We start from the raw sequence: 24288 nt of genomic DNA, 5'->3' as shown, positions 1-24288 counted from the left end.
CCTGGGCACACAGGACCCTCCCTCCAACCCAGGCTGAGTGGAGCATCTGGGGCTGTGCTGAGGGGGATGACCTGAAAGCCACGGCCAGAGGCCAAGTGCAGAGGACAAAGCCCTGGGGAGTTACTCCCTGCCCTAGGTGGCTACTGAGACCCTTGCTTCCCTAAAGGCAGCCCACTTCCTGCTGTTCTGTGGAGGAGGGAAGACCAGAAGCTGGGGGTCTGTGTAGCAGGGGGCGAGGAGCAGGGGCTTAGCACTGACCCCGACATCCACAGTGACAAGGAGCCAACACTCGCTGGCCAACACCGGAGCACACGGGACTCCCAACACCCAGACAGTCCCTGCTGCTGCACCAGGGCTGCGTCTGAAATGCCCTTCCCTAGCTCGGATACCTACATCCATGCCTCTGCGGTGCAAAAGGTCACCTCCCTGATCAGAGTGACACCTTCTCTGAACCCCCAGGGCACTTGGGTCTCTCTCATAGTGCTTCCCACAACACCCCCAGGTGGCACGTTCCAGAGGCCACAGCCTCTGTTCTATTCATCTCCAGTCTCCTGGGGCGGAAGTGTCTAGCACAGAGACTGCCACGCTGCGAGACGACGGGGCTGGACGGACGGAAGTGAGAGGCGGAACCCTGCACTCCCTCGGCCTCAGCCCCACTGAGTCTCCAATGGGGCCACACTTCTGAGTGCACCTCCCCCTGTCATCTGTAATGTGAGGGGGAACCAGGCTTGATATAGCATTCCCAATCCAGGGCCTCTGGACCCCTTGAGATGCATAAAAATAGCGATGGGGGCCTGAGAGTTCTTTTTTTTTGGTCATGAACTATTTTTAACATTTCCAAAAGCCTCCTGGAAATTATTATGCAGCCAGCCACAACAGGGCTGCAACAAAATGCCAGTATCTTCGCTTTTCTCTGGAGTCCCATCAGCTCAGTGCCGTCACACTGATCAAAGGCACCGCCTGGCAGTCTGTCTATGTTAGTGATGAGTAAAGTAGACAGGAAATTCATTATTGCTTGATAAATGTCCTCTCCAAGTCACCCCATCTTGGGAAACACACCATCTATCTACCCAGTTGCCCAAGTCAAATGCAGGAGTCACCCCCGGTTCCTCTCTTTCTGTCACTGTGTCTCCCCAACCCCAGTCCAGCTCATCAGCAAGTCCCCCAAGCCTGGCATAGCGCAGGGGCCCCACGATTATTTGTTGACTGAATGACCCTCCATCTGATAAGGGAACTTGAATGTGCCCAGAAAATAAGAAAATAACAAAAAGCCTGGAAACCACAGAAGGAGTGGCCCCAGTGCTCCCACGGCTGGGGCAGCCCCTATGGCAAGTTCTCTCAGGTCATGGCAGCCTACGTGCCACCAACCACCCCGCCAAAATGCTAACTCTTACGGAGACAGAGACAAAAGTGGTTCAACTCACAACGTGGCCGGGGGGACCGGGTCTTCCCTGGGGTCCCATGGCACCAGGTTCACCCTGCAGGAGCCAGAAAAAGGAAAAAATGACACTGAAACTGACTCACTTGCACCATGTGGCTGTCGGGTGGGAGGGGGCTGGGCAGAATAGGTGGTAACGCCAATGGCCAAAGGAGCTGGGCCAGTTCCCAGCCTCCAGACCCAAGTTTCCCAGAGAGTTAGGTAGAGAAGGCAGATCCTCAGCCTAAGCAGGCCAGGCCCTGCCTTTTTAGGTTGGTGACCCAGCAACCTCCAGGGAGCAGAGCCAGTCACACCCCTTCAGAGGAGGGGGAAAGTTCAAGACGTGCAGTGTTGGGTGACACCCCTCCCAGAAGGCTTAGGACAGAAAGCAGCCAATCTGCCAGGGAGCAGGAAGAAGCGGCTGCATTCCAGACTCCGCAGAGTCTGAAGGCAAACTGAAAGCAGCCGTGTGGATCCCTGGCCCTCACCTCTGCGCCAGGCCGGCCAGTGCTACCAGGGGGACCTGGTTTGCCACAGTCACCCTACAAGAGAGAGGAGCAGCTGGAGCTTACCAGACCTTCACTTGACATCCCTACCCCAAGTCAACCTCACATCAGAGGGACCCTGCCACCTGCCCCAGCTTTGGCCAGAGGCCCTCTGACGCCCTCCAGCTGGTAGACAGAGAAGCCCTGACCCAGTCTGCCAGGTACCAGTGGCCCCAGGAGGCTCTGATGCTGGGATGGCCTCTCTGCCCAGGATAGGCTGCCATGTATGCCTGGGGGCAGGCCTTCAGGAGAGCAGACATAACCTGCTTGGCAGAGGTCACCAGCCCTTACCTTAGGTCCTGGGAGGCCAGGATGTCCTGTTTTCCCCTTAAAGCCCTGAAAGAAAAAGCAGGGAGTTCTCATGTCCCTCATGACAGCTGGGGGCCTCTTCCCACTCCTCCTTCCTCAGTTCAAACAATTCAAACCAATCCAAAGTCATAACACGGTCCACGGAGGATCTGGATTTAAGCTGTTGCAGCCACCCAGGCAGAAGCTGCAACTTCGCAGCTTCCAACTCCTTCCTGCAGCTCAACTTACTGGTGGTCCCATGAGTCCAGGGGGGCCAGCAGGACCAGGGTCCCCCTAGGGAAAGAGACGAGGAGGATTGAGACGAGAGTTTTGCCCAGCTTGTATCCAACTCATACCACTGTCCTCCCCTCTCTCCAGCCCTCCCCAGCTATCCCAAGATGGAGGGAAGAATCCAGGCCTGGCTCAGCCTCTGACTGGCTGTGGATCCTCAGTGACTTCCAGCCCCTCTCCGGGCCTTAGCTTTCCGTCTTTGGGATATATAAGGGGGTTGGCTTTGATGTTCTACCCTGTCCTGTGGCCCCAGCCCTTTCAGATTCCCCAGCAAAACCCAAGGAGCCAGGGCTTGCTCAAGTCCTTCCATGTCCACACCCTGATTCTTCCTGAAGCCCAGCCTGCTTTCCTCAGCTGTCTGGAGTTTCTGCGTACATAGTGCCTTCACCATCCTGCCTGTGGTGAGACCTGGCTCGCCTAACCTGCTTAAGGCCATTAGAACTGGGAAGCCAAGGGGCTGTGGTGCCATCGGGGAGCTGGGGTAGAGAGAGACAGACCGAGGGAGGGCATGGGTGCCCCCTGACAAAGACGGGGACCCTTCGGTTCTTTCCATCAGCGTTCCCTTGACTTTGCCTCCTCTGGCAAAAAGGAGAGGAAGGGGTGCCTGCCCTCCCGGCCCATCATCTCACCCTCAAGCCAGGCTTGCCGTCCTTCCCATCCAAACCATCCAGACCGGCGGGGCCCTGGAAACAGGAAAGAGGCATTTCTACATGCTGGTGTGGGAGCCCTAGGAGGTGGGAGACCTGGCCCAGCCACTCAATTCTCTCCACCCCTCCCCTGACTCCCACCCCAGCACACACACACAGGTGCACACACACACATGCACCACACACATGCGCACACACCCCACATGCCTGCCACGCTAAGAGGGCACACACTCACCTGAATCCCAGGAGGTCCCGGTGGCCCAGGGGAACCAGGCAGGCCTGATGGGCCTCGAATCCCTTCGCTGCCCTGGAAACCAGCCCCCCCCCGCCCCCACAATAAAGTCAGCAGGGCTTTGCCCCACCCTCGGAGACCAGGCCCTGGGTCAAGGGTCCTGGTGACTGCTGGAAACAGGACAGCTGGCTTCTGGGCCCAGTCTGTCCCTGTCTAACTGCGTATGTGCCACACGTCGCCTCCCCAGGAGGATCTGTCTTCATCTGCAAAGCATCCCCTTTCCTTGCTGCCCCACGAGGAAGGGACAGGGCATCTTCTCCAGTGCTGACCCCGGGGCTGGCATGGCAGGGGCTCAGTAGCATGTGCTGAACTGAAAGCACAGCTTCAATCCACTGTGAAAGCTGCCTGTCACATTCTACTCCTCCATCAGACCCCCTGCCTCCTCCCCACCTACCTCCCTACCTTCTCCCCCATCCTAGCAGACATGGGCCCGGACTGCACAGAGGCCTCAACAGCACACCCAGAGCCATGTGGGCTCTGATTCCCCAAGATGAAAAAGTGGGTGCCCCTGTCCTCAAGGAGCTCACAGTCCAGTGAGGGTCACGGGCCCAACACAACCGGGGGCAATACAACAGTCCAAGTGTTGTGTGTGGAAAGGGGCTGAGGGAGCTCAGAAGGGGGAGCAGTTCCCTCTGGCTGGGGATCAGGGAAAGTGTCACAGAAGTGTCACCAGATGCTAGACTCTGAGGATGTCTGGGATTGGGCAGGTGGAGGAGAAAAGTGCATGCCAGAGGGAACCTAGGAGAAGGATAACGATTTGCAAGTGGGCACATGCCTGGCCTGGCCAGGGTGTCTGGGGGAGCCTGTGGGATAGGCCAGCAGGCAGAAAGGGCTGGAAGAGTCACCACGATGAGTGGGGGCCCTGAACGCTGTGCTAAACTTTATCGAACAGTCAGTGGTTTTTAAGCTGTACTTCTCAGAGCGCTGGGGCTCCTGGGGGAGGCTCGAAGCTGGGCACATGAAGTGGGGACTGAAGACGGGGACTCTAGGACCCCCACCGTTGTCTTAGCCAGGGAATCTCCACTTGTATTTGTTTTATAGATTGAGGTTTTTACATTTGCTTTTATGTGATACAAAGACTCTGGAACTACAAAATAAAGTCTGAAAACCCCTGTTACAGGCACTGGGGAGCCACTGAAGGTTCAAAGCAGAAGAGTGATGAGAACTGATGCATGGATTGGAATGTTTACCAGAAAAGGCGGGGGGAGGCAAGCAGCATAGCGGGGAAGGCAGCTGCATTCTCCCAGCATGGAGAGGGTGGCTGCCCTGGATCAGTGGCTGTAGGGTGGTCAGGGGAAGGTATCCCACTAGAGAGACCCAGCAAAAGGGGAAAAAGAACTCGGGGGCACTGTAATGCCACCAGCCACCAGGAGGGGTCAGCAGAGCCCCAACCAATGTTGGCCCCCACTGGCAGTTGGGATGAAGAACCACTGGCCAGAGATTTGGGATTCTCTGCAATGACCAGCCTAAGGAGAGCAGGGGCTGCCACTCAGGTCCTGGGGAGGGGGAGGGGGAGGGGGAGGGGGAGGGAGCTAGAACCACCACTGTCCCAAGCATGGCTAATCAGCATGGGCTCTGGGGAGGTAGTGAGGGGCCCGGGTCCGCCTGGAGCTGGGAAGGAAGTCTCAGCTCTGCTGCTAACACCACTGTGTGCCTCTGGGCTGCCCCAAGCCTTGTGGATGTCAGTTTCCTCACCTGCACAGTGAGACGTTCATGCGTGTGCTCTCAGGGCAAAGAGGCTCTCCACAAGGCTGTAGGCTCCTGCCTGTCCCTCTGAACCCAGGTCCCCCGACCCCAAGCTCAGAAGTCAATCTTGGGACTTCTTACACCACCCACTCAGCACATCTAGGGAGCCCAGAGGTTGGGCCGAGACAGGGATGTCAGCCCCACACCAAGGCAGAGCCATGTCTCCAGCATTTATCAAGCCAAAGTCAAGAGCAGCCAGCATAGGAGCTCCCCCAACTGCTGCTCCCCCAACCCTTGTCACCAGGCAGGACACGGGCCACCCCTGCCCTCTCTGGGCCCTTGGGGACAACTGGAGCACGGCTACCCAGGAGGAGCCCATTCCCCTTCCACATTGGTGTCCTCCTTCAGGACGTGCTTCCCCCGTCTCTCAGCTCCTTGCTCATCCTCCTGCCCAGGAGACGAAGGTGGCCTGGGCTGCCTGTCACATTCTATTCCTCCATCAGACCCCCTGCCTCCTCCCCACCTACCTCCCTGCCTTTCCCCCCATCGCAGCAGACAAGGGTCTGGGCTGCACAGAGACCGCAGGCATCCTGGGCCAAGCAGACATCCCGAGGAGCCCACTGGTCCACTGCAAGCCCTGTCGGCCTCCAGTAGTCACTGGGCCCATCCTGGAGGCCTCTTTTCCCAGCCTCAATGCAACTGGGTCAGTCTTGGAACTTCCTGAAAGCCTGATGCTAGGGGTGGGACAGGGGCATGGGAGCTGCATGGCTCAGATCTGTGACTTTGCCAACCCGGGGTCCTGCTCACCTTCTCTGCTTGAGGGCCAGGTGGGCCAGGTGCTCCAACTTTGCCTGGGAATCCAGGGGGACCCTGTATCAACAAAGGGGCAGGCAGGAATGAAAGTGGGGCTGGAGGGGGAGCTCCCCTTCTTTATTCTTCCTGTGCGTGATGCACTGTTGTTAACGCAATTCATTTTGACTTCCTAGAAGCACCACTTGGGAGCATTACGTCTGCCTGGCCTGCTGGGCTGGGGCCCACACAAGAGGCTGGGCTCTCCAGGTCCTGGTTCCTGGAATCAGGCCTGGCCACCCAGGCCATTCTCCCCTGCCTCTCCCCTCTTCTCCCCAGGACCATCCTCCCCCAGCCTGGCCTGGTCAGGCCTGCCCCTCCCGATGAGACCACATCAGACAGAGCTGGCTTTGTGTCTTCTTCACTCACCGGTGGGCCCGGAAAGCCTGGCTGGCCTTGAAATCCCTAGGGTGAGAAGCAAGGGACAGTGTGCTGTGCCACTGCCTCTCTCCTGCCTGGCTGCCCAGGTGGAAGGAGTGACAGGTGGGGCACCCTCAAACCCATGGGCTTTGCCCTCCCCTCCGCCCACCATGGCTGGCAGGTGAGGCTCTGGGCATGAGGTAGGTCACAACCCAAGGACAGGTAGGGTGGGGAGACTAGAGCTGGTGATCACCAGGGACCCAGCTCCTTCCCTGCCTCCCTGCAACCGGGTCCCAGTCGTCACTCACCTGGTCGCCCTTCTCACCGGAGTTACCTTGGGGTCCTCGCTCTCCTCTGGGACCCTGTCACCCACAGAGAACAATGCAGCCGAAACCTAATCTTCCTGCCCTCAGGCCCCAGGACAAGACCAGGACCACATCTCCCCATGACCTCCTTCACTCACCGCTGGGCCTGGGGGGCCTGGGAGGCCTTCAGATCCTGGGGGGCCCTAAGGACACAAAGGAACAGAATCAGTCACTCCTCCTGGGGAGGTGAAGGATGAGGTAGGGGGATATGACAGGGGACTGCCCAGAACAGAGGTGGCATGTTCTGGGAGGCCCCCTCTGCCTGGACTGCTCAGGCTTCCCTGCTCTTGCCTGAGCTACTGAGCCAGCCTCCTAACTCGTCCTGCCACCTCCTGGCTCACTCCAAGCCAGCCAGCAAATGGCTGCCCTCTTCTCCTGGAGCACAGCTCTGATTATGTCACTCTCTCGCTCAAACACCGTGTGCAGCTCCCTCTGCCTCTGAGTGGGGCACACACTTTCCACCAACGCTGGTCTTTGAGGCAGCCTGTGATCTGGCACCAGCCACCCTTTCCCACTTCTCCTCCCTCTCTCCTTCTCATCTTCCGCCTTGCTCAGCCAGACTGCTGTTCTCTGACACACTCTATACCCTCACACCCCCAGGCCTTCGCACCCTTAGCACAGCTTTCTCTTCTACCTAGAATGCCCCCTTTCCCCCTTCCTAGGTCCCCTGAACCCTTGCCAAATCATTTGATGGCTGGAAGCTGTTCCTGCAGTGCCCCTCCCAGCCTCTCCCTCTGGAATTCCCCAGTACAGACAGCCACAGGGATCCCTCCCTCCTGCTAGTCAGCTCTCAGCTCAAATGCCACCTGCTCAGAGAGGCCTTCCTGTCCCTCCGCTTCGATGGTGCCCAAACACCTTTCCAGCCCCTTCCCCTGTCCCACTTCCTCCATGAGTCCCAGCCCTCATCGTTCCTAGGCACTTGTTTATTCATCTGGCAGCTGCCTCCCCCACGGCAGGGCAAGAGGGCAACTGTTCACGGAGACATCCTCAGAGAGGAGCCCAGCACCCCGCAGGCCCCTGAGAAATATCTGTTACTGAGTGAATGCCTGATGGGGTTTGCTGAATCCCACTGGGGCCTCACTGAAATTGGTGAATCTGTAAGGCTGCAGTCCCAGTTTGGCTGATCCTAGATCTGAGGTTTGTGAGGTTTGTCACCAGATAGATGTGTGTTCAAGTCCAGGTTCCACCACTAACTCACTCACTAGCTTCGGGACCCTGGGTGAGTCTCAGCTTTGTCACTCTGGGGGCCCCAGTGTCCTCATCTGGTCACAGCCCAACTCCTGTGCTCAACGTGGGGCCTGTCAGGCCGTGGCTCTGCGGGGGCTGGGGTCCATTGGGGGTCTATAGTGCCAGGTCCTCCTTTGCAGGAGGCGGAGGATTGCTTCTGCGGCTGCCTCCTGGCCCCCTCCCCTTGGCAGCCCTGCGGGGATTCTCCTCACAGCCTCCACCTCCGCAGAGCCCAGCCTGTGCTGCAGCCTTGGGTGGGGTGGGGTGGGGTGGGGGCGGGGGCAGCAGGGGTCACGAGTCTCCCCTTCACAGGCTGCTGCCAAGTCTCCAGCCCGAGGCGGTGCAGCTCCACGTGCAGCCCTGCACCCGCCCCCACGCCGCTGGGACTCACCGGCTCTCCTTTCTCTCCCGCTGACCCGGTGTAGCCACGCTCCCCCTTGATGCCCTGACAAGTGGCAAAGAGGCAGTGGAATTAGCCCCGCAGAATTACCCCGTCACGGCGCTAATGCGAGGAGTGGAGACTGCAGCTGGCACCCAGACCGGCTGGCTGCCGTGCCTCCCATCCGCCCCCGTGCCCCTCAAGCCCCCAGTGGAAAGGAGGACACACCCACCCAGCAATTTCTGTCGGGGGGGCACCTCTAAGCTGTCTCTCCAATCTCCCAAACCCCCCACCCACAGGAGGCACATCTCAGTTCTTGCCGTGTCTGGGCCTGGCAGAGTGCTCTGAGAGTCGGGCCTGAGCAGAGTGGTGGGACCAAGCCACGCTGCCAAGGGGGCCTACAATGGGGAGAAGGGGCTGCTTGGACTTTAGGCAAAGGAAGAGGCTGAAATGCCCGGGAATGGGGAGCCCGCCGAGGGTTGCCCAGCCTGGCTCTGTCCTGACCACCAGCCTAAGCCTCTGGTACCTGGCACCCGCTCCCCAGCAAGGGTCCCCTTACTCACAGGCAGTCCTGGGGGGCCCATGGCACCTGGGTAACCTGGTTGCCCTGGAGGACCCTGCAAAGAAAGGCAGACATGATGGATAGCCCCCCAACATTTCTGTTCTCCCCTCGCTGGGTAAGAGGGTAGCCAAAGCTAAAACCTCTGGGGCTGCCATCTAGCAGGTGCTAGCCTGCCCCAGCACTGCACACTGGGCCATCTCCCCAAGCCCCAGGTCCCTTCGGTCGTGACCACCACCACAGACCTGGGCTGGGGAGGCAAACCCCAGCCTGGCCAGACCCTGAGAGCTGAGCCAGAGCAGGGGACCCAGAGCAGGCGTGAGGACCAGGGAAGAGGCGGTGGGTGGGGATGCTGAGTGACAATAGCCACGGGAGGGAGGGGAGCCCCCAGGGATGCTGCTGGAGGACAGGGGCTGTGCGTGCTTCTGGCAGGGAGTCAGGGCACATGGAGATCGGCCTCCTTTGCTCCTGGGGGAGTGTGGAAACCTCACACTGAGGGAATCCCGGCAGAAGGGCAGACAGTCTCAAGGAGTCCACCTCCCAGCTTCCACTCAGCAGCCACCCCTCGGAGCCCAAGCTCTGCCTCCCCAGCTCTTCCTCCCTTTCCAGCCCTTTCCAGCCCCTGCCAGCTTCCTCTTACCGGCTCCCCCTTGTCTCCAGTCAGGCCCGTGAGGCCTCGCTCTCCTTGAAGGCCCTTGGAGAGAAAAATCATGAGAAACTGCAGGAATGGGCGGTCCCCACCCAGCCCCTGACTCCTTCCCCCTGCCCCACTGCCTTCTGTTCCCACTCCAGGCAAATGTAGAGGCCACAGTGGTTCTCCTAGTGTCCCCAGCAAGGTGACCCACAATGGGTGTTTCAGCAGGATGACTGGTAGAGGTGTGAACCCCACATATGGGTGCCTTTCAGGAGGAAACCCTTCAAGATAGGTAACTGTAGAGATATGCCCTCCAGCGGGGCTGACTCTGGGAGGGGACCTCTCAGGTGCCCGTCGCTGGTATGCCCTGCCATGGTAACTGACTGGGGTACACCTTTAGGAAGGTGATGGATCAGATGTGTGCTTATTCTGAGGGGCAACTGTCAGGAGAGGTACCCCAGATGGATGCTGCCACCAAAGTGTATCATATCATCAGATACCCAACACTTACCTGTCCAAGTCCCCCACCCTAAGCAAAAATCAACACTTTCTTGGAGGGAGACAGGGGAGAGACACAGGAAGGCTGCCTCCAGAGCAGTCCCTGTCACTTTGTAGGGTAAGAGGGCATGTCACTTTCCACGAGAGCTACAGCTCCCACCCCAATTCCTTACCCCAGCCTTTGCAGGTGCCGCGCCATTAAGGGCACTTTTCCTGCCCCCTTCTCCCTCATCCCCTCAAGAGATGGCGCCCAAACCTTTCCACGACACAAGACAGATGGCTAGACGGACAGATGGCCCCTTCACCCAAGCAAGCAGAAACAGACAAGGCCTGGCCACAGATGAGGAGGTGGGGACAGATGGAACTGTGACGAGGAGGGGCCCTGCTCCCTGAGCCTCCATCACCAGGCCTGGGAGGAGAGGAGCCAGGCCCCAGGAACACAAAACCTGACAAACAGGAGGTTAGTTTCCATGACCCAGGAGGGAGCAACAATGAGGCTGGGGGTGATGTAAACACACCTGTGACGATGACGAAGGCAGAGCAATTAACGACACCTGGCAGAAGGAGCCGGCCAAGGTGCCGGGCACAGAGGGGCAGGGCCGCACGACACCCAGAAACCCAACTGGCTGGTATCACATGCCCTGCCTTGGAGCAGACTGGGACTGGAGCCAAGGAAGAGGAAGGGAAGAGGAGGCAGCTGAGAGTTTCCTCTAGGACGATGGAAAAGGTGCAGGAAGGGCTGCCTTTAAATCCCTGGGTGCCTCTGGACAGCCCTGTCAAGCAGCAGGGCAGCAAACCTGTGCCAGCCTGCAATGTGAAGCCCTAAAGCTTTGGCATCTCTGCTGGGCTCTGAGCCAGGTGCCTGGCAGGGCCCCAAGAACTACTTTCAGCAAATCTTCAGGCAACACTGAAGGTGGTGAGAAGCAGGAGGCAGAGTGAGAAGGCAGGGATGGAGGGGCCCCCTAGAGGCACCAGCTTAAGAGGAAGGTTCACGAGCTCAGGAGGACTTGGGGGAGTGCTGCAGGATGGTGGGAGAAATGGAGAAGGAAGACAGAACGGGGTAAGAGAGAGAAGAGGAGAGAAAGAACGCAGGAGAGGAGGGAGAGGAGAAAACGGAAAGCAGTCAGAGACTGGGAGGATGTCCAAGCTGCCGGGACCTCAGAGAACCCGTGTCGTTAGCTACCGTGCCTGAAGGGGGACAACAAACACGGAGGACGGAGGTGAAGGCACGACAGGAGGGAGACAAGCAAAAGCCACAGAGACCTGGCTGACGGGGAGAGGGAGGTCGAGCAGTGCTAGGTTCTTACAGGCAATCCGGGGGAGCCAACAGCACCAGGAAAACCTGGGGGGCCCTGGTGGGAGAAACAGGCAGGTCATATCTCGCAGGCACAGTAACCCTGGGACAGCCTGGAGGGCACAGTCTGGGGCTTGGGGGTCATGGGGACAGGAGGTCATGGGAGTATTTTCAAGGCAGCTGGAAAAGAGCCTCCTTGAAAGTCTTGGCTCAAAAGGCAACTAACTGTTCCTCCCCTTGGCTCCGGGAAGAATGGCTCCTCCGTTGACGGAGATGCGGAACGGCTCCAGAGTCAGTGCTTCCCGAGTCTTCCGGAGTCTCACTGAAGACCCGGTTGCAGTGGAAGCCCGTTTCTTTCGGCCTTGCCCACCATGCCTGCCACCCGACCTCCACCTGTCCCCCGAGTGGGGGGCTCCCTGGCTCTAAGACAGCTCCCACCAGCTATTTTCTTCTCCAAAGAAAGCATTTTCAGTTCTTTCAATCTTTCCTAGTCACTTCTATTTTCCTGCCATGTCAGCATCACAGAGGACTCCAGAGTAGATGCCCTGGTCTGGTTTTTGTAGATTTACCCTAGAGATGGCCCTACAGAGCAATGGAGGACAGCTACGTCTTAGCCCCGAGCCCTTGTGGGGACTGGAGTCACAGGCACATGGAGAGGTCTGGCCAGCATGCTGCAGGCTTCCCTGGTTGGGAGGCTGTGAGCCTGAAGCCTAGGCCCCCCTGCCGAGGGCAGCCTGGGGCCACTGTGGAAAGCGCAGGAGGGGGTGGGGACAGGGAAGCAAAGATGTGCCTCTGAGGACCTCCCCTAAGCAGGACCATAGGCAGTGGGCAGAGCAGGGCGGTTCCAGGGCATTCAGTGGTGGAGAGCACAGTCCCTGCAGACGCTCTGGGGAGGGACGGGGACGGCAGTGGAAGTTCCCCCCTCCTGCCTTGCCCAGCCTTTTGGGGACAAGGCCGCGGGATGGTGTCTGAGTGTAATGACCCCTTTGAGAGCCTCTCAAGCAGGCCAGGGCACCACCGATACTTACAATGGGGCCTGGAGGACCCGGGGAGCCCCTGATGCCAGGCGGACCCTGCAAAGGAAGCCAAGGGAAATGGATGAAGAGGCCCAGGCCCCATAGAGCCCCCGGGGTTCCGGCAGCCCCTCCTCCCAGCTTGCCAGGGCCAAGGTCAACAGAGGGCGGCTGCTGTCCAAGCAGGACCACTGAGCAACGTTAGAACAATCTTTCATTTGGCTCATTCGGTCATCCTACAAACATTTACTGAGCAACTATTACGTACCAGGCATTAGTCCAGGGGCTAGGATCACAGCATAAACAAAATAAATAAAAACCCCTGCCTCAAAGCAGTTACATTCTAGTGGAGAGACGGACACTAACAAATAGAACAGGAGCTGGTACATAGTTGATGTTGAGTTGACACCTGTGGAATGTTCCTGAATGAAGTAAATAGGCAGGATGTTGGATGGTGATGAGTATGATGCAGGCCAAGGGGACTGGAGGCTCCGGGGTTGGTGTGGATTCAATTTTAAAGAGAGTGGTCGGGGAGGTCTCTCTGAGAAGGGCACATTAGAGCAAAGCTGAAGGAGTGCAGGAATGAGCCCCGGAGAAGAGCATTGCGGGTAGAGGACGCAGCTGGGCACTGGGGAGGAAGAGTATGTCCCACCCTGGGTCCCGTGTATCCCAGAGGAGCCCAGAGTGGTAAAGGGCATCAGTCACGTGAGGCCTCGGAGGCCCCCAAAAGGCCTCAAAGGCAGACAGGGCCCCAGCACCCTTGAGGATGAATCCTCATCCCTGGTCTTACCTCTTCTCCTCTCTGGCCTGGCAATCCCGGAGGACCAGGTAGGCCTGGGCTCCCAACACAGCCGGGATCTCCCTCACTGTTGTCGCCCTGGAGAAGGATGGAGACAGTGACAGTGAGCAGTCAGGGCCTGTCCCTGTGGGGCATGAGGCATGGTCGGGGGAGATAAGGTGAGGCACTCACCCGGGCCTCCTCGGCTCTTGGGCGCTCCAGTGACAAAAAGCACTGCAAGGGACAATGAGAGGCACACTGTCTGACGAGGCAGCCAGGGAACTCTCCTTCACAGGGCGGCCCCAGGCCCAGTCCCTACCTGGGCGCAGTTATCGAGGCCTGGCACACCGGGGATGCCCTGGTCTCCCTTCTCTCCCTTCTCCACGAGGTAGCCTGGGTGGGCCCTCTGCCCCTGGACACAGTCCCCGCAGATACTCTGAGCAGGGAGTGGGGAGAGGAGTGGGGTCTGGGTCAGAGACGGGCAGGATGGGCCCACTGGGGAGCCTCACTGAGAACCCAGAGCCGGGGCTCCCTGGCCCGCAGTCTTTCCTCCTCCCACACCCCCTCCCTCCCCAGCTGCATCCCTGCGGCAGCTTTGCTCCATCCTCGGGGGACCCACTCCCAACAATTGGCTTTGAGTTTCCTCCAGGAAGAAGCTCTGGTACAGCCAAGCCAAAGCCACTTTCCAGACAGGCGTGTGGGCGGAGGCGAGGGGCCCGCAGAGGGACCATCTGTCCCGGCTGTTCCTGCAACCTGCACCCACCGCGAGGACAAGCCACGAGGAGCGAGGCTGGAAAGGCTGGCTCCGAACGCCAGCTTCTCTGCCCAAGGGAGCAAAGGAACAGCTGCGGGAGGAGCCAGGCCCTTCCCAGGAGCCCCTGGGACAGATCTCGGATTGCTCACAGGCTCCTGGCTCGGATCGCGCCACCAGAATTGTCTTCCCCACAGGAAGGGGTTTAACCTTCTCTGGGTCACAGACCCCTCTGAGAGTTTGATGGAAGCTATGGGTCCTTTTCTCAGAACAATCAAACCCACTAGTGAAAAGCAGCCTGCAACTTCTGAGGACTCAGGAGTCCGGAGCCTGTCTGCGGCCAGTGTGGTGTCCACAGACGCCCAAGACAGGAACCCCTGCTCGCCTTCACTGCTCACCACCAAGCCCAGTGCTAATGGCTGGCATTCACTCAGCACCCATGACGCTGGGCATTGTACCTAATAAGCCCTGCACATTATCACATGCCATCTTGACGGCGCAGTGAGGCAGGGAGTCTTATAAGCATTGTGGAGACAGAAAAGCCCACTCAAGAGAGGCAGTGTGACTTGTCTAAGGAAAGTGGGAGCCTGGATTGGCGTGGGCCTGTCCTAGGCCACAGCCAGCACTCTCTCCCCAGGCTTCCTGGACTGTGGGTGCAGGTGGTGGCTGGGGCTCTGGGTCAGCATGCCCCTGGGTGCCATCTGACCCCTTCTCCACACTACGCGCAGTTTCTATTTGGGATCCTCTGAAGAGCACTTGATGAAGAAGCCAGCAGATGAAATGTTACAGGAGAAATGTCAAATTCTGGATTTGGAGTCACACGATCACTGCCCAGTCATTGACAGAAGCAGAGGGGAGAAGAGCTGGGGGTTTCGTTGCCACAACCCCACTGTGATCCAACATGTAACTGATGCCAAGAGGTTACCCCGACCTCCTCTGGCTGCTTCTGGAGAAATCTGCCGTTCAGAACGGGGAAGGGGTAGACAGCCCCCATGCGCTGCCCTGACCAAGGCCCATCGGGGTCATGGGATGTCCAGGGCACTAACTAGCCAGTGTCAGAAGAGAGTGGCCAGGATGAGGGGGGGCTCTGGAGGCCAACACATGGGAAGGACCCGAGGATGCTGAGCTAGAGGAGAAAAAGTCCAGGAACATAAGGGCCTCCTTCAAAAACCTGAAGGCAACCTGGGGAATTACTGTGCTCTCGTTTCTAGAGGTGACTAAGCAAAGATGGGCTATGTGACCCTTGATTCCAATAGGAACTTCTGCTCAGTTTGGGAAGCCGGACCAGGCCATAGCCCTCTAGTAGGGTATTAAGGCTGTATACAGGCCCTGGCACAGGCTGACCCTCTGACCAGGTCCGAAGTCCCCTTTCTTGGATTACCAGAAGTGCTTCTCAAATCCATCTCCTCCCTGGATTCTTTCTGGATTGACTAGAGAATGGCTGAAGCTTTCTTCCAGGCCACACCCAATCTCACAGCCCCCCACCACTGCACTTTCACCCCCTCTGCTTTGCTTTCGAAGCTGCTGGGCTCTGCTGCAGTGTGACCCGGGTGCTACGGGGTCTCATTGCCAGCTGCCGTGAGCAGGCTTCAGGGCTGGGTTCTGCTGACAGCATCTGCCATGTGGGCACCTTCACAGGATTCCTTTAAGCACTCATTCAGCAAATGTTGCCTGGGGGCCTGTTACAAGCCAGGCATCAGCTAGGCCCTCTTAGACAGATGCTTGGAACGCGTATTCCCTGCAAACTGCTGCTGTCTCTGCGAGGTGCCACACAGCTGAGCACTTACTAGGAGAATCCCCTTAGGAGACACCCCCGCCAGCTCACACTTCCCTCCTGGGTACCCTCTTACCTTAAGGAGGTGCTGTTCAATTGGTAAGGATCCCTGCAAGAGACAGATGTGTGGGCTCAAGCAGGTGAGGGGAAGGAACATGGAGACTTATGGGATCAGGTAGAGTCTTGGGACATGTCATGCACCTTCCAGCCTCAGAAGTGGGAGAGAAGAGAGACCCCCACTGCAGCTACCGGGCCAGCTTCACAGCCTGAGCAGCCCCGGGAAGGGCAGGGAAGGGGCATGGACAGGGAGTCCTGGCCGGTACCCACCAGTTCTGCAGTGAGCCCGGGCTGTCCTGGCAAACCGTTGTTTCCAGGCACTCCCTGTAGCCAAGAAGATACACGAGTGAGTGGGCTCCATCTCTCGAGCCTGCTGGTCAGCCTGTTTCCTTCTCATCATCCCCGCCTCCTCTTCCCCTTGTCCTGCAGAGCTGAGAGCCCTGGCTTGCACAAGGCTGACATCTATTCTTAGCTCAAAAGCCTCTCGACCCTTTATAGGGAAAGCCAAGGAGGCCCAGAAGAGCGACCCCACAAACCAGTCCAACAGCGAGGGTTTTCCCCACACATCAGAGGAAGGTCAGAAATTGAGCAGAGGGTCTTCCATGGAACTACTGTTTATTTCTGTGCTAAGTCGTTTTTCTATATTTTCACTTTCTTTTTCCTTATCTTTTTTCTTTTTCTTTTTTTCTTTTTAGAGACAGGGTCTCACTCTGTCACCCAGGCTGGGGTGCAATGGCATAATTATAGCTCACTGTAGCCTCGAACTCAGCTCAAGCGATTCTCCCACCTCAGCCTCCTGAGTCGCTGGGACTAGAAGTACTCACCACCATGCCCGGCTAATTCTTTTGTATTTATTATAGAGACCAGGTCTCACTGGTAGGCTGGTCTCAAACTTCCCGGTTTAAGTGATCCTCCCACCTTGGCCTCTCAAAATGTTGGAATTATAGGCATGAACCACCACACCCAGCCTACTTTCTCATTTAATCATCACAGTTATCTTGTTGAACTACGTGCTGTTATCTCCATCTTAAAAATAGCACAAAGAACCCAGAGGAGGCTGGGCACAGTGGCTCACGCCTGCAATCCTAGCACTTTGGGAGGCTGAGGTGGGCAGATCACCTGAGGCCAGGAGTTCGAGACTAGCCTGGCCAACATGGCAAAACCCCGTCTCTACTAAAAATACAAAAGTTAGCAGGGCATGGTGGTGTGTGCTTGTGGTCCCAGATACATGGGAGGCTGAGGCAGGAGAATCACTTGAACCTGGGAGATGGAGGTTGCAGTGAGCCAAGATCACGCTACTACACTTTAGTCTGGGCAACAGAGGGAGACTCCGTCTCAGAAAAAAGAACTCAGAGGAGTAAGTAACTTGCCAAAGGTCACCAGTTGAGCAAGGCACAGAGCCGAGGTCCAGAGAGAGGATCCTGGCTTCTAACCCCTCTCTTAACCACAATTCCAGCATCATTCCTCAACAGACATCCCCAGAACATTCATGTACACAGCAAGGGTGGGTGCTTGCCAGTCAGATTAATCTAGATACAAAATTCTGACTACCTGTATAACTTTTGGCAATTTATTTGGGGGAAAAAAATTCTATGCCTCAGTTTCCTTATCTGTAAAACAGGGATAATTTATGGTGAGGCTTCAAGGAGACAATGGCTGCAAGGATGTTTATGTTAAATCCACGCCACCCGGACACTGTTCCCCTTGCAGATTCCTGAGGCACATTTGCATATTAAATACTCCATGGAGGCAGGGAGTATGTTCCATTTCGAATCCCCAGTGCCTGACACGGAGGAGGCGCGCCTTTTTTTAAATTTTTTAATTTTTTTATTTTTTTTGAGATGGAGTCTCGCCCCGTCGCCCAGGCTGGAGTGCAGTGGCGCGATCTCAGCTCACTGCAAGCTCCGCCTCCTGGGTTCACGCCATTCGCCTGCCTCAGCCTCCGAGTAGCTGGGACTACAGGCGCCCGCCACCACGCCCGGCTAATTTTTTGTATTTTTAGTAGAGACGGGGTTTCACTATGGTCTCGATCTCCTGACCTCGTGATCCACCCGCCTCGGCCTCCCAAAGTGCTGGGATTACAAGCGTGAGCGACCGCGCCCGGCCGAGGTGCGCATTAAGTACGTGTTGAGTGAATGCACCGCTGCTCAGCCTGCTCCTCCCTGCACAGGACCTCCTTGGCGCGCTCTGAGATCTGGCCTGCCTTCAAGTCCCAGCTCCCAGCAATGGAACGTATCACCAGCCCCTGAGCAATTTCCAGGCAGGCTCTACCAGGCCTGGGTCAGACCCGGAGCCAGCCACCATCCAGCCCCCCTGGCACCTCCGTGCACCATCAGGGCTTAGAGCAGTGCCTGGCACAGGGAAAATGCCTTGAACATGTCAATTATTACTATTTATTTATTTATTATTATTATTATTTTTGAGATGTATCACTCTGTCGCCCAGGCTGGAGGGCAGTGGTGCAATCTCAGCTCATCGAAACCTCCGCTTCCTGGGTTCAAGAGATTCTCCTGCCTCAGCCTCCTGAGTAGCTGGGATTACAGGCATGCACCACAAGACCTGGTTAATTCTTTTTGTATTTTTAGTAGAGATGGGGTTTCGCCATGCTGGCCAGGCTGGTCTGGAACTCCTGACCTCCAGTGATCCGCCGACCTCGGCCTCCCAAAGTGCTGGGATTACAGGCATGAGCCACCACGCCTGGCCGGAGCATGTTAATTATTATGCCTTAAATCATTATTCATCCCCTGCTCCCCTCTCCAGGGCCAGTGTGTTAGTTCAAGCCTAATACTTTGTAATTGTTTTCCTGACCTCTCAGAACTAAATGTTCTACCTGTTGTCCTACTGTGGAAGCGAAGTGCAGCCAGAGTTGAAACCTAGGCTCAATGACCTACTAGTTGCCTCAGGCATCTTTCTTAACCTCAGTGCCTCAGCTTCCTCCTCTGTGAAATGGACTGAGATGAAATGAGATAACTAAGCACTGGGACAATACAGCCTTGGATGAGTAAGTGCTGTACATCCCCGAGCCTGTTTCTATACGTGAATAAAGAGGCCACTCGGCCCTCCTGCATCCCACCTGGCGTGGGGCAGGTACCTGTGAGCAGCAGCCTCAGCTTGGTCTCAAGCACTGGCACTAGGTGAGGACTCTGGTGCCTGGGACCAGACTCAGCAGTCACTCCTTTCTGCCTCATTCCCCAGCATGTCTTGGCAGGGTGTACATTACATCAGCTCTCGCTTATTAATGGGTCACTTTGAAACGACTCTTACGCTTCCCCAAGCAAACTGCAAGCCCTCTGCAGACAGATTCCTGTTTCCTGGCAGTGTGGCAGGAAGCCCCAGACACTCGGCAAATGTGTGGCTGCAAATATGTGGCATGGGCTCTAGTTCAGCACTTCCAATGGGGTAGAGAGAATTGGGAACCTGGCAGAGACTCCCATCAGCAACAGTGGCTCACCAGAGCAGACTCCCAGCCCACGGTGGCAGGGGAGGTGTGCCAGGGTGGCGGGGGCGGGGAGGGAAGATACGAAATGTATCAAATCATTGGGGCAAGGAGGAGTAGCTTGTAAAAAGCTTCCATGTGATGCCGCCCTGTTTCTTCAGGTGAGAATCACTCCCTTAGGAGCTGGGAGCCGGACACATGGACAGTGGTGTCTATGCCACCCAGAACCTCTGGAAAACGTGGCTTGCTATGCAAACCACTGGGAACTGTCCTGAAAGGCATCAGAAGAAGGCAAAAAGTGCTTTGCATGGGGAAGCCCCAGTCTAGCATCGTCAATTCCTAGTCGGGTGGCCTTACACAAGATACTCCATCTCTCAGAGCCTCAGCTTGTCCAGCTGTGACTTAGTAATAACAATACTGCCTTCCTTTTGGGGCTTTTATGTAAGGCTCAAATGAATAAAAGAAAGGATATAAAATAATAATAGTACTCATCATCATCATAATGATACCTAATGCCTTCTAAGCATTTGTCATATAAATAATATATAATAGTCATGGGTACAATTCTATACCCTTCACATGCATTAACTTGTTTAATACTCACAAAAGCCCTATGAGTTAGGTGCACTTAGCAGAAGAGGGCAGTGAGACACAGAGAGGTTAAGGAACTTGCCTACTGTCACACAGCTAGCACATGGCAGAGCCGGGATTCAAGTTCAGGCTGCCTGGCTCTGGAATGTACCCTTTATTCACAGTGTCACACAGATCTTGGCTCCTGATGCTCTCTGCTCTCCCCTCAGTATCTGGCTTCCTCGCGATTCCCCAAACACATCCCACCTCTGGACCTTTGCACCGGCTGCTTTCTCCGCCACAAAGGCTCTCCCTCACAGCTTCTCATCTCTTTTAAGTTTTGATTCAAACATCACCTTCTTTTCAGTACGTTTTGCAAATACTTCTCCTGCCCTCATCCCATTTTCTATCCTCATTCTCTGCTTTACCATTCTCCTTAGTATGTATCACTTTCTAACACACTAGATTTTATTTATTTATCTTGCTTATTGTCTGTCTCTCCTGCTAGAATATAAGCTCCAAGAGGGCAGGGACTTTTATTTTTAGCCACTACTGTATTCACAGCACTTAAAGCAGTGCCAGAAAATAGCAAACGTGCAAAAACACCTGTTGCGTGAATGAGTGTTGAATGCTGCTCCAAAACAGTGGGCCGGGCTCTGTACCAGGGTAATGGATTTTTATCTGACCCAGACTGTGGGTTCCTGACAGCTGATGCAACAGTGCGTTCCTTGAAACAGTGCTGGGAGCACAGAGCCTGGCCTAGAGGCTCAGTGGGCCCTCCTTGCCACCCTGGGAGGCAGGTAAACAGAGGAGTGAGAAATGGCATGTCTGTGTTTTTGGGGTGGGGGAGCAGCGTCCTTGGGGTCCAGCCTGCAGCAGCCACCCTGACTGCATGAGCTCTGCCACCCACGCTCCTCATTCTCTTCTCCCCTTTTACCTGCAGCCCAGGTACTCCAGGGGGGCCTGGTGGTCCGGGAATACCTGGTGGACCCTGAGGGAGAGAGGAAAGAGTCAGAGCCAGCAGAGAGCTCTGCCCCATGGCCGAGAGCAGCTGTTTAGGGTGGACAAGCCGCGGGGCGCTGGCCGACAAGAGGAGACAAGCGACACACCTGCGGGCCCGGCTGCCAGGAGCTGCCCATCCAAAGTCCCGGAGCACCCTGGGTGGGAGTGGGGGTCGCAAAAGGGGAGAGGTTATAGGCAACGTCTACACCAAGCGCGGGGCTGCGTGGGGAGGCGGCTGGCCGGGGTGCGTGGGCACCCAGACGAGGCTGAAGCTGGTCCTCTCCCCCGGGCTGGGGGAGGCTCTCACAGCGCCACTTACCGGCAGGCCAGAGAAGACGAGGTCTCCTCGAGACGGGCAGGAGCACTCCCCTGGCTCACCCTGAAAAGACAAGAGCCTTTGTGAGACACGGACGAAGACGAAGGGCTCTCTTGAAATGGACATCTGAGAGGCACGGGGGCTCTAGAGATGGAGAGGCCAGGGTTTCAGTCCAGGATCTGCCCCTTCTCATGTGCCCTTAGGCAACCTGTTCAACCTCTCGGCACCTCAGCCTCCTCGCCTGTAAAATGGGAACGATAATTCCAAGCACATGGAGTCTCGGGAGGACAAAATGGATTCGTGTATACAGGGGTCCTGTCGCATGGGATTATGCAGCAAACGATGGTCCTGCTGTTACAGTCGTCAGTTATAAACTCGTCTGCTGCCACGCAGGTAATCTTGCCTTCAGTACAACTGCAGCCCCACGCCTCTGGGCCCAGCCTGGCTTCCATGCCCTTCGCTCAGGGGCCCCTCACCCCTCTGCCCTCTCACCACTAGGTCCTTCCCAGCTCACTTCCTGCCCCATCCTCTGACTCAGGCCCCATTTGAAAATGCAGCTGCCCTCCTAAGGGGGCCTTGGAGTTTTCCAGTCTCCCGTAATCCTGGTTGAGTCCCAGGCCAGCAACCAGGTGAAGTCAGGCATATGTGGAGCCCCTGAAACAGGGGTAGCAAGGAGCCCAGGATGTCTCCTCCACCCCCATCCTCCAGTCCAAGGCAGCTTCAGGTGCACAGGCTCCCCTGGTTAGTGGTGGGAAGGCTGGAGGGGCTGCTAATCCCCTAGAATATGGTTCACAGGTGGGAAGGCTGGAGGGGCTGCTAATCCCCCAGAGTATGGGTCACAGCTGGGAAGGCTGGAGGGGCTGCTAATCCGCTAGAATATGGTTCACAGGTGGGAAGGCTGGAGGGGCTGCTAATCCCCCAGAGTATGGGTCACAGCTGGGAAGGCTGGAGGGGTTGCTAATCCGCTAGAATATGGTTCATAGGTGGGAAGGCTGGAGGGGCTGCTAATCCCCCAGAGTATGGGTCACAGGTGGGAAGGCTGGAGGGGCTGCTAATCCCCCAGAGTATGGGTCACAGGCCCTTGGAACTCACCTTCTCTCCTCGTGGTCCTTTTTCACCCTGCAGGGAAGAAACACAGGAAGGTGAGCAGATAGGGGTGCCGAGGCAGGGCCGGCCATCGCTTCCTGCTGCCCCGAGACGCTGTACTCACTGGCGTCCCTCTGGGTCCCGTCTGTCCTTGCTGCCCATCACGGCCCTGAAGGGAGAGAGCCCAGAGTCAGAGGGTGAGACTGGGCAGCGGCCAGCCATCTGGCCTGCTGCAGAAAAGGGCTGTAGGACAAACAGAAGCAGCGCCAGGCTCCCCTGGAGCCCAGGGCCCAGGGCCCATGTTCCAGAGGAGGAGACTGAGGTGCCGGACAAGGAAGAAGCCTGGCATTGCCTGAGCATGTCTGGGTGCCAGCCACTGGGCCAAGTACCCATCAGGGAACACTGAATGGAATCCCCTCTCCCAGCCCGGCAGGACGGTACTGTTCTGGTTTTCAGGTGAGGAAACTGAGCCTTGAAGAAACTTCGTGATAGACCCAACAGCCAGCTGCAGCCAGGCGTGTGTAGCCTGAAGTCTCTGCTCTCTCCTCTCTCCCTTTAGTGCTTGATACACTTTCTTCCTATCACAAAAGTTACATCTGTTGACCTAACTGGGAGAAGGGGATTTCGGCCCCTATTTTATCCACAAGAAATTGGAGACTTTGAGAAGCTGTCACTTGCCTAAGGTCACAACCCTAGCGAGTGTGGGGCTGAGGAAGGGAAGCCTGCTGGATGGAATTCAGCATGAGGAGAGGTCTGGAATGTTCTCCTGAAAAGGAAAGCAGCTTGGGCAACGGCATGGAGTCTGCTCAAGCCAGGAGAAGCCAGCCTGGCCACACAGAGGCTCATAGCTCTGTGCTCATGGCTCCTTCATGTGGGCTCCGCCACCTTCACACCTGGGACTTGAAGCTCCCTGAGGACCAGGCCCACGTCTCTCCTTTTGCCTGGGGCTCCCTGGGACAGGCAGGAACGCTGGCTGTCCAGCTCTGGGGGGCAATAGAGACTGGTTGTGTGGGCTTGGGTGAGTCCCTGCCCGCTTTGGATGTTGATGCACTGTCCTATCAGTGAATCCCAAACTGGAACTAGAATTTCTCCAGGGATCCGCAAAGATAGAAGAGGATACAGTTCACTGGGCTATTTTTAACATTACCGAAAGCCCAAGACAAATTCACATTTGCTCACTGCCTGGCATGGAACAGACTGGCTAAAAGGTAGCATGCCTTTGATTTTGGCTGCAATTAGATTATCTGGTAAAATTCTCGCGGGTTCATGTGGAGTAGAAGCTGACGACTATACAGGTCTTTGATGACTAAAAATGAGGAAATGCACTTATGATTACTTAATCCATGCAATTTGTTCAATAGACATGTCTTTTAAAACCTGGGAGCTACTGGGTGAATAGTACAAAGGGAAGGTCTTTCCAATTACACTGGAAGTAGTTGCTGGTCTGGATCTGTGCTGTCTGATACAGTAGTCCATGGCCACATGGGGCTATTTAAATTTAAATTAATTAAAATTAAATGTCACTTAAAACTGAGTTCCTCAGTCACACTAGCCACATTTCAGGTGCACTCAACAGCCACCTGTGGTTGTGCAGAACGCAGCTTCCATCCTCATAGACAGTTGTACCGGGCAGCGCCGGTTCACATGTCCCTAATGACTGGGGATGGGCTTTGAGTCAGACAGGCCTAGGTTGAAGTCCCTGGCTCTGCCTCCTCACCCTCTGGCCTTCAACTTCCTGATCTATGAAGTGAGTTCCCTTACAGGGCTGATGTGAGGATGACATGAATTTCTGTGTTTAGAACTTAGGACAGGGCCTCAGCATGATCACTGCTCAAAAAATGGTGGTGATCATTATTGTATTATTCAAGCATTTCCCTAAAAGAGTGAGGTCTTCCTTGTCTGAGGCCGGGCTGAGGCCTCTCTCCTCCCATCCCCGGTGCCGCTGGGATGGGCAGGGTCAGCCCCGTGCCCTCTTCCCAGCAGAAACATCCTTGGTTCCAGCAACACCACCAGCACGGAGCACAGAGAAGACTTACTGGAGGCCCAGAGACACTGGCCCCAGGAGGTCCCACGGGTCCGGTGGCTCCTTTCACCCCTGGAGATCCCTGTGTAAGAGGGGGTACAAAGGTCACAGGGGCAGAATTGGAAGCCAGCTACAACCCAGCAGGTAAGAC

At 56.5% G+C, this 24288-nt stretch overlaps 1 protein-coding gene across 10 annotated transcripts in view; it reads right to left on the bottom strand.

The window, feature by feature from the left end:
* Window positions 1–24288, bottom strand: part of COL16A1 (collagen type XVI alpha 1 chain) — a 51954-nt gene that overhangs the window by 6677 nt on the left and 20989 nt on the right. For 7 of the 10 annotated variants that reach the window (XM_063625200.1, XM_063625201.1, XM_055254935.2 and 4 more), the window contains 26 exons: window positions 24151–24219; window positions 22239–22283; window positions 22121–22147; window positions 21032–21091; window positions 20820–20867; window positions 20648–20701; window positions 15975–16028; window positions 15724–15756; window positions 13442–13558; window positions 13315–13356; window positions 13135–13221; window positions 12360–12404; window positions 11345–11389; window positions 9546–9599; window positions 8910–8963; window positions 8359–8412; window positions 6839–6883; window positions 6684–6737; window positions 6385–6420; window positions 5974–6036; window positions 3424–3495; window positions 3171–3224; window positions 2500–2544; window positions 2254–2298; window positions 1906–1959; window positions 1425–1478 (listed from right to left, as the gene is read on the bottom strand). In XM_063625200.1, the coding sequence (XP_063481270.1) occupies window positions 1425–1478; window positions 1906–1959; window positions 2254–2298; window positions 2500–2544; window positions 3171–3224; window positions 3424–3495; window positions 5974–6036; window positions 6385–6420; window positions 6684–6737; window positions 6839–6883; window positions 8359–8412; window positions 8910–8963; window positions 9546–9599; window positions 11345–11389; window positions 12360–12404; window positions 13135–13221; window positions 13315–13356; window positions 13442–13558; window positions 15724–15756; window positions 15975–16028; window positions 20648–20701; window positions 20820–20867; window positions 21032–21091; window positions 22121–22147; window positions 22239–22283; window positions 24151–24219 (1410 nt within the window). The remainder of the gene's footprint in view (window positions 1–1424; window positions 1479–1905; window positions 1960–2253; window positions 2299–2499; window positions 2545–3170; window positions 3225–3423; window positions 3496–5973; window positions 6037–6384; window positions 6421–6683; window positions 6738–6838; window positions 6884–8358; window positions 8413–8909; window positions 8964–9545; window positions 9600–11344; window positions 11390–12359; window positions 12405–13134; window positions 13222–13314; window positions 13357–13441; window positions 13559–15723; window positions 15757–15974; window positions 16029–20647; window positions 20702–20819; window positions 20868–21031; window positions 21092–22120; window positions 22148–22238; window positions 22284–24150; window positions 24220–24288) is intronic. The other 3 variants (XM_063625203.1, XM_063625207.1, XM_063625202.1) reach the window with 2 other exon arrangements.

Source organism: Symphalangus syndactylus, chromosome 12, assembly GCF_028878055.3.
Source record: "Symphalangus syndactylus isolate Jambi chromosome 12, NHGRI_mSymSyn1-v2.1_pri, whole genome shotgun sequence".
NCBI classification, from domain to species: domain Eukaryota; kingdom Metazoa; phylum Chordata; class Mammalia; order Primates; family Hylobatidae; genus Symphalangus; species Symphalangus syndactylus.
Note: the sequence above shows the minus strand (reverse complement) of the source record. Positions and strands in the feature narration are given on the sequence as shown.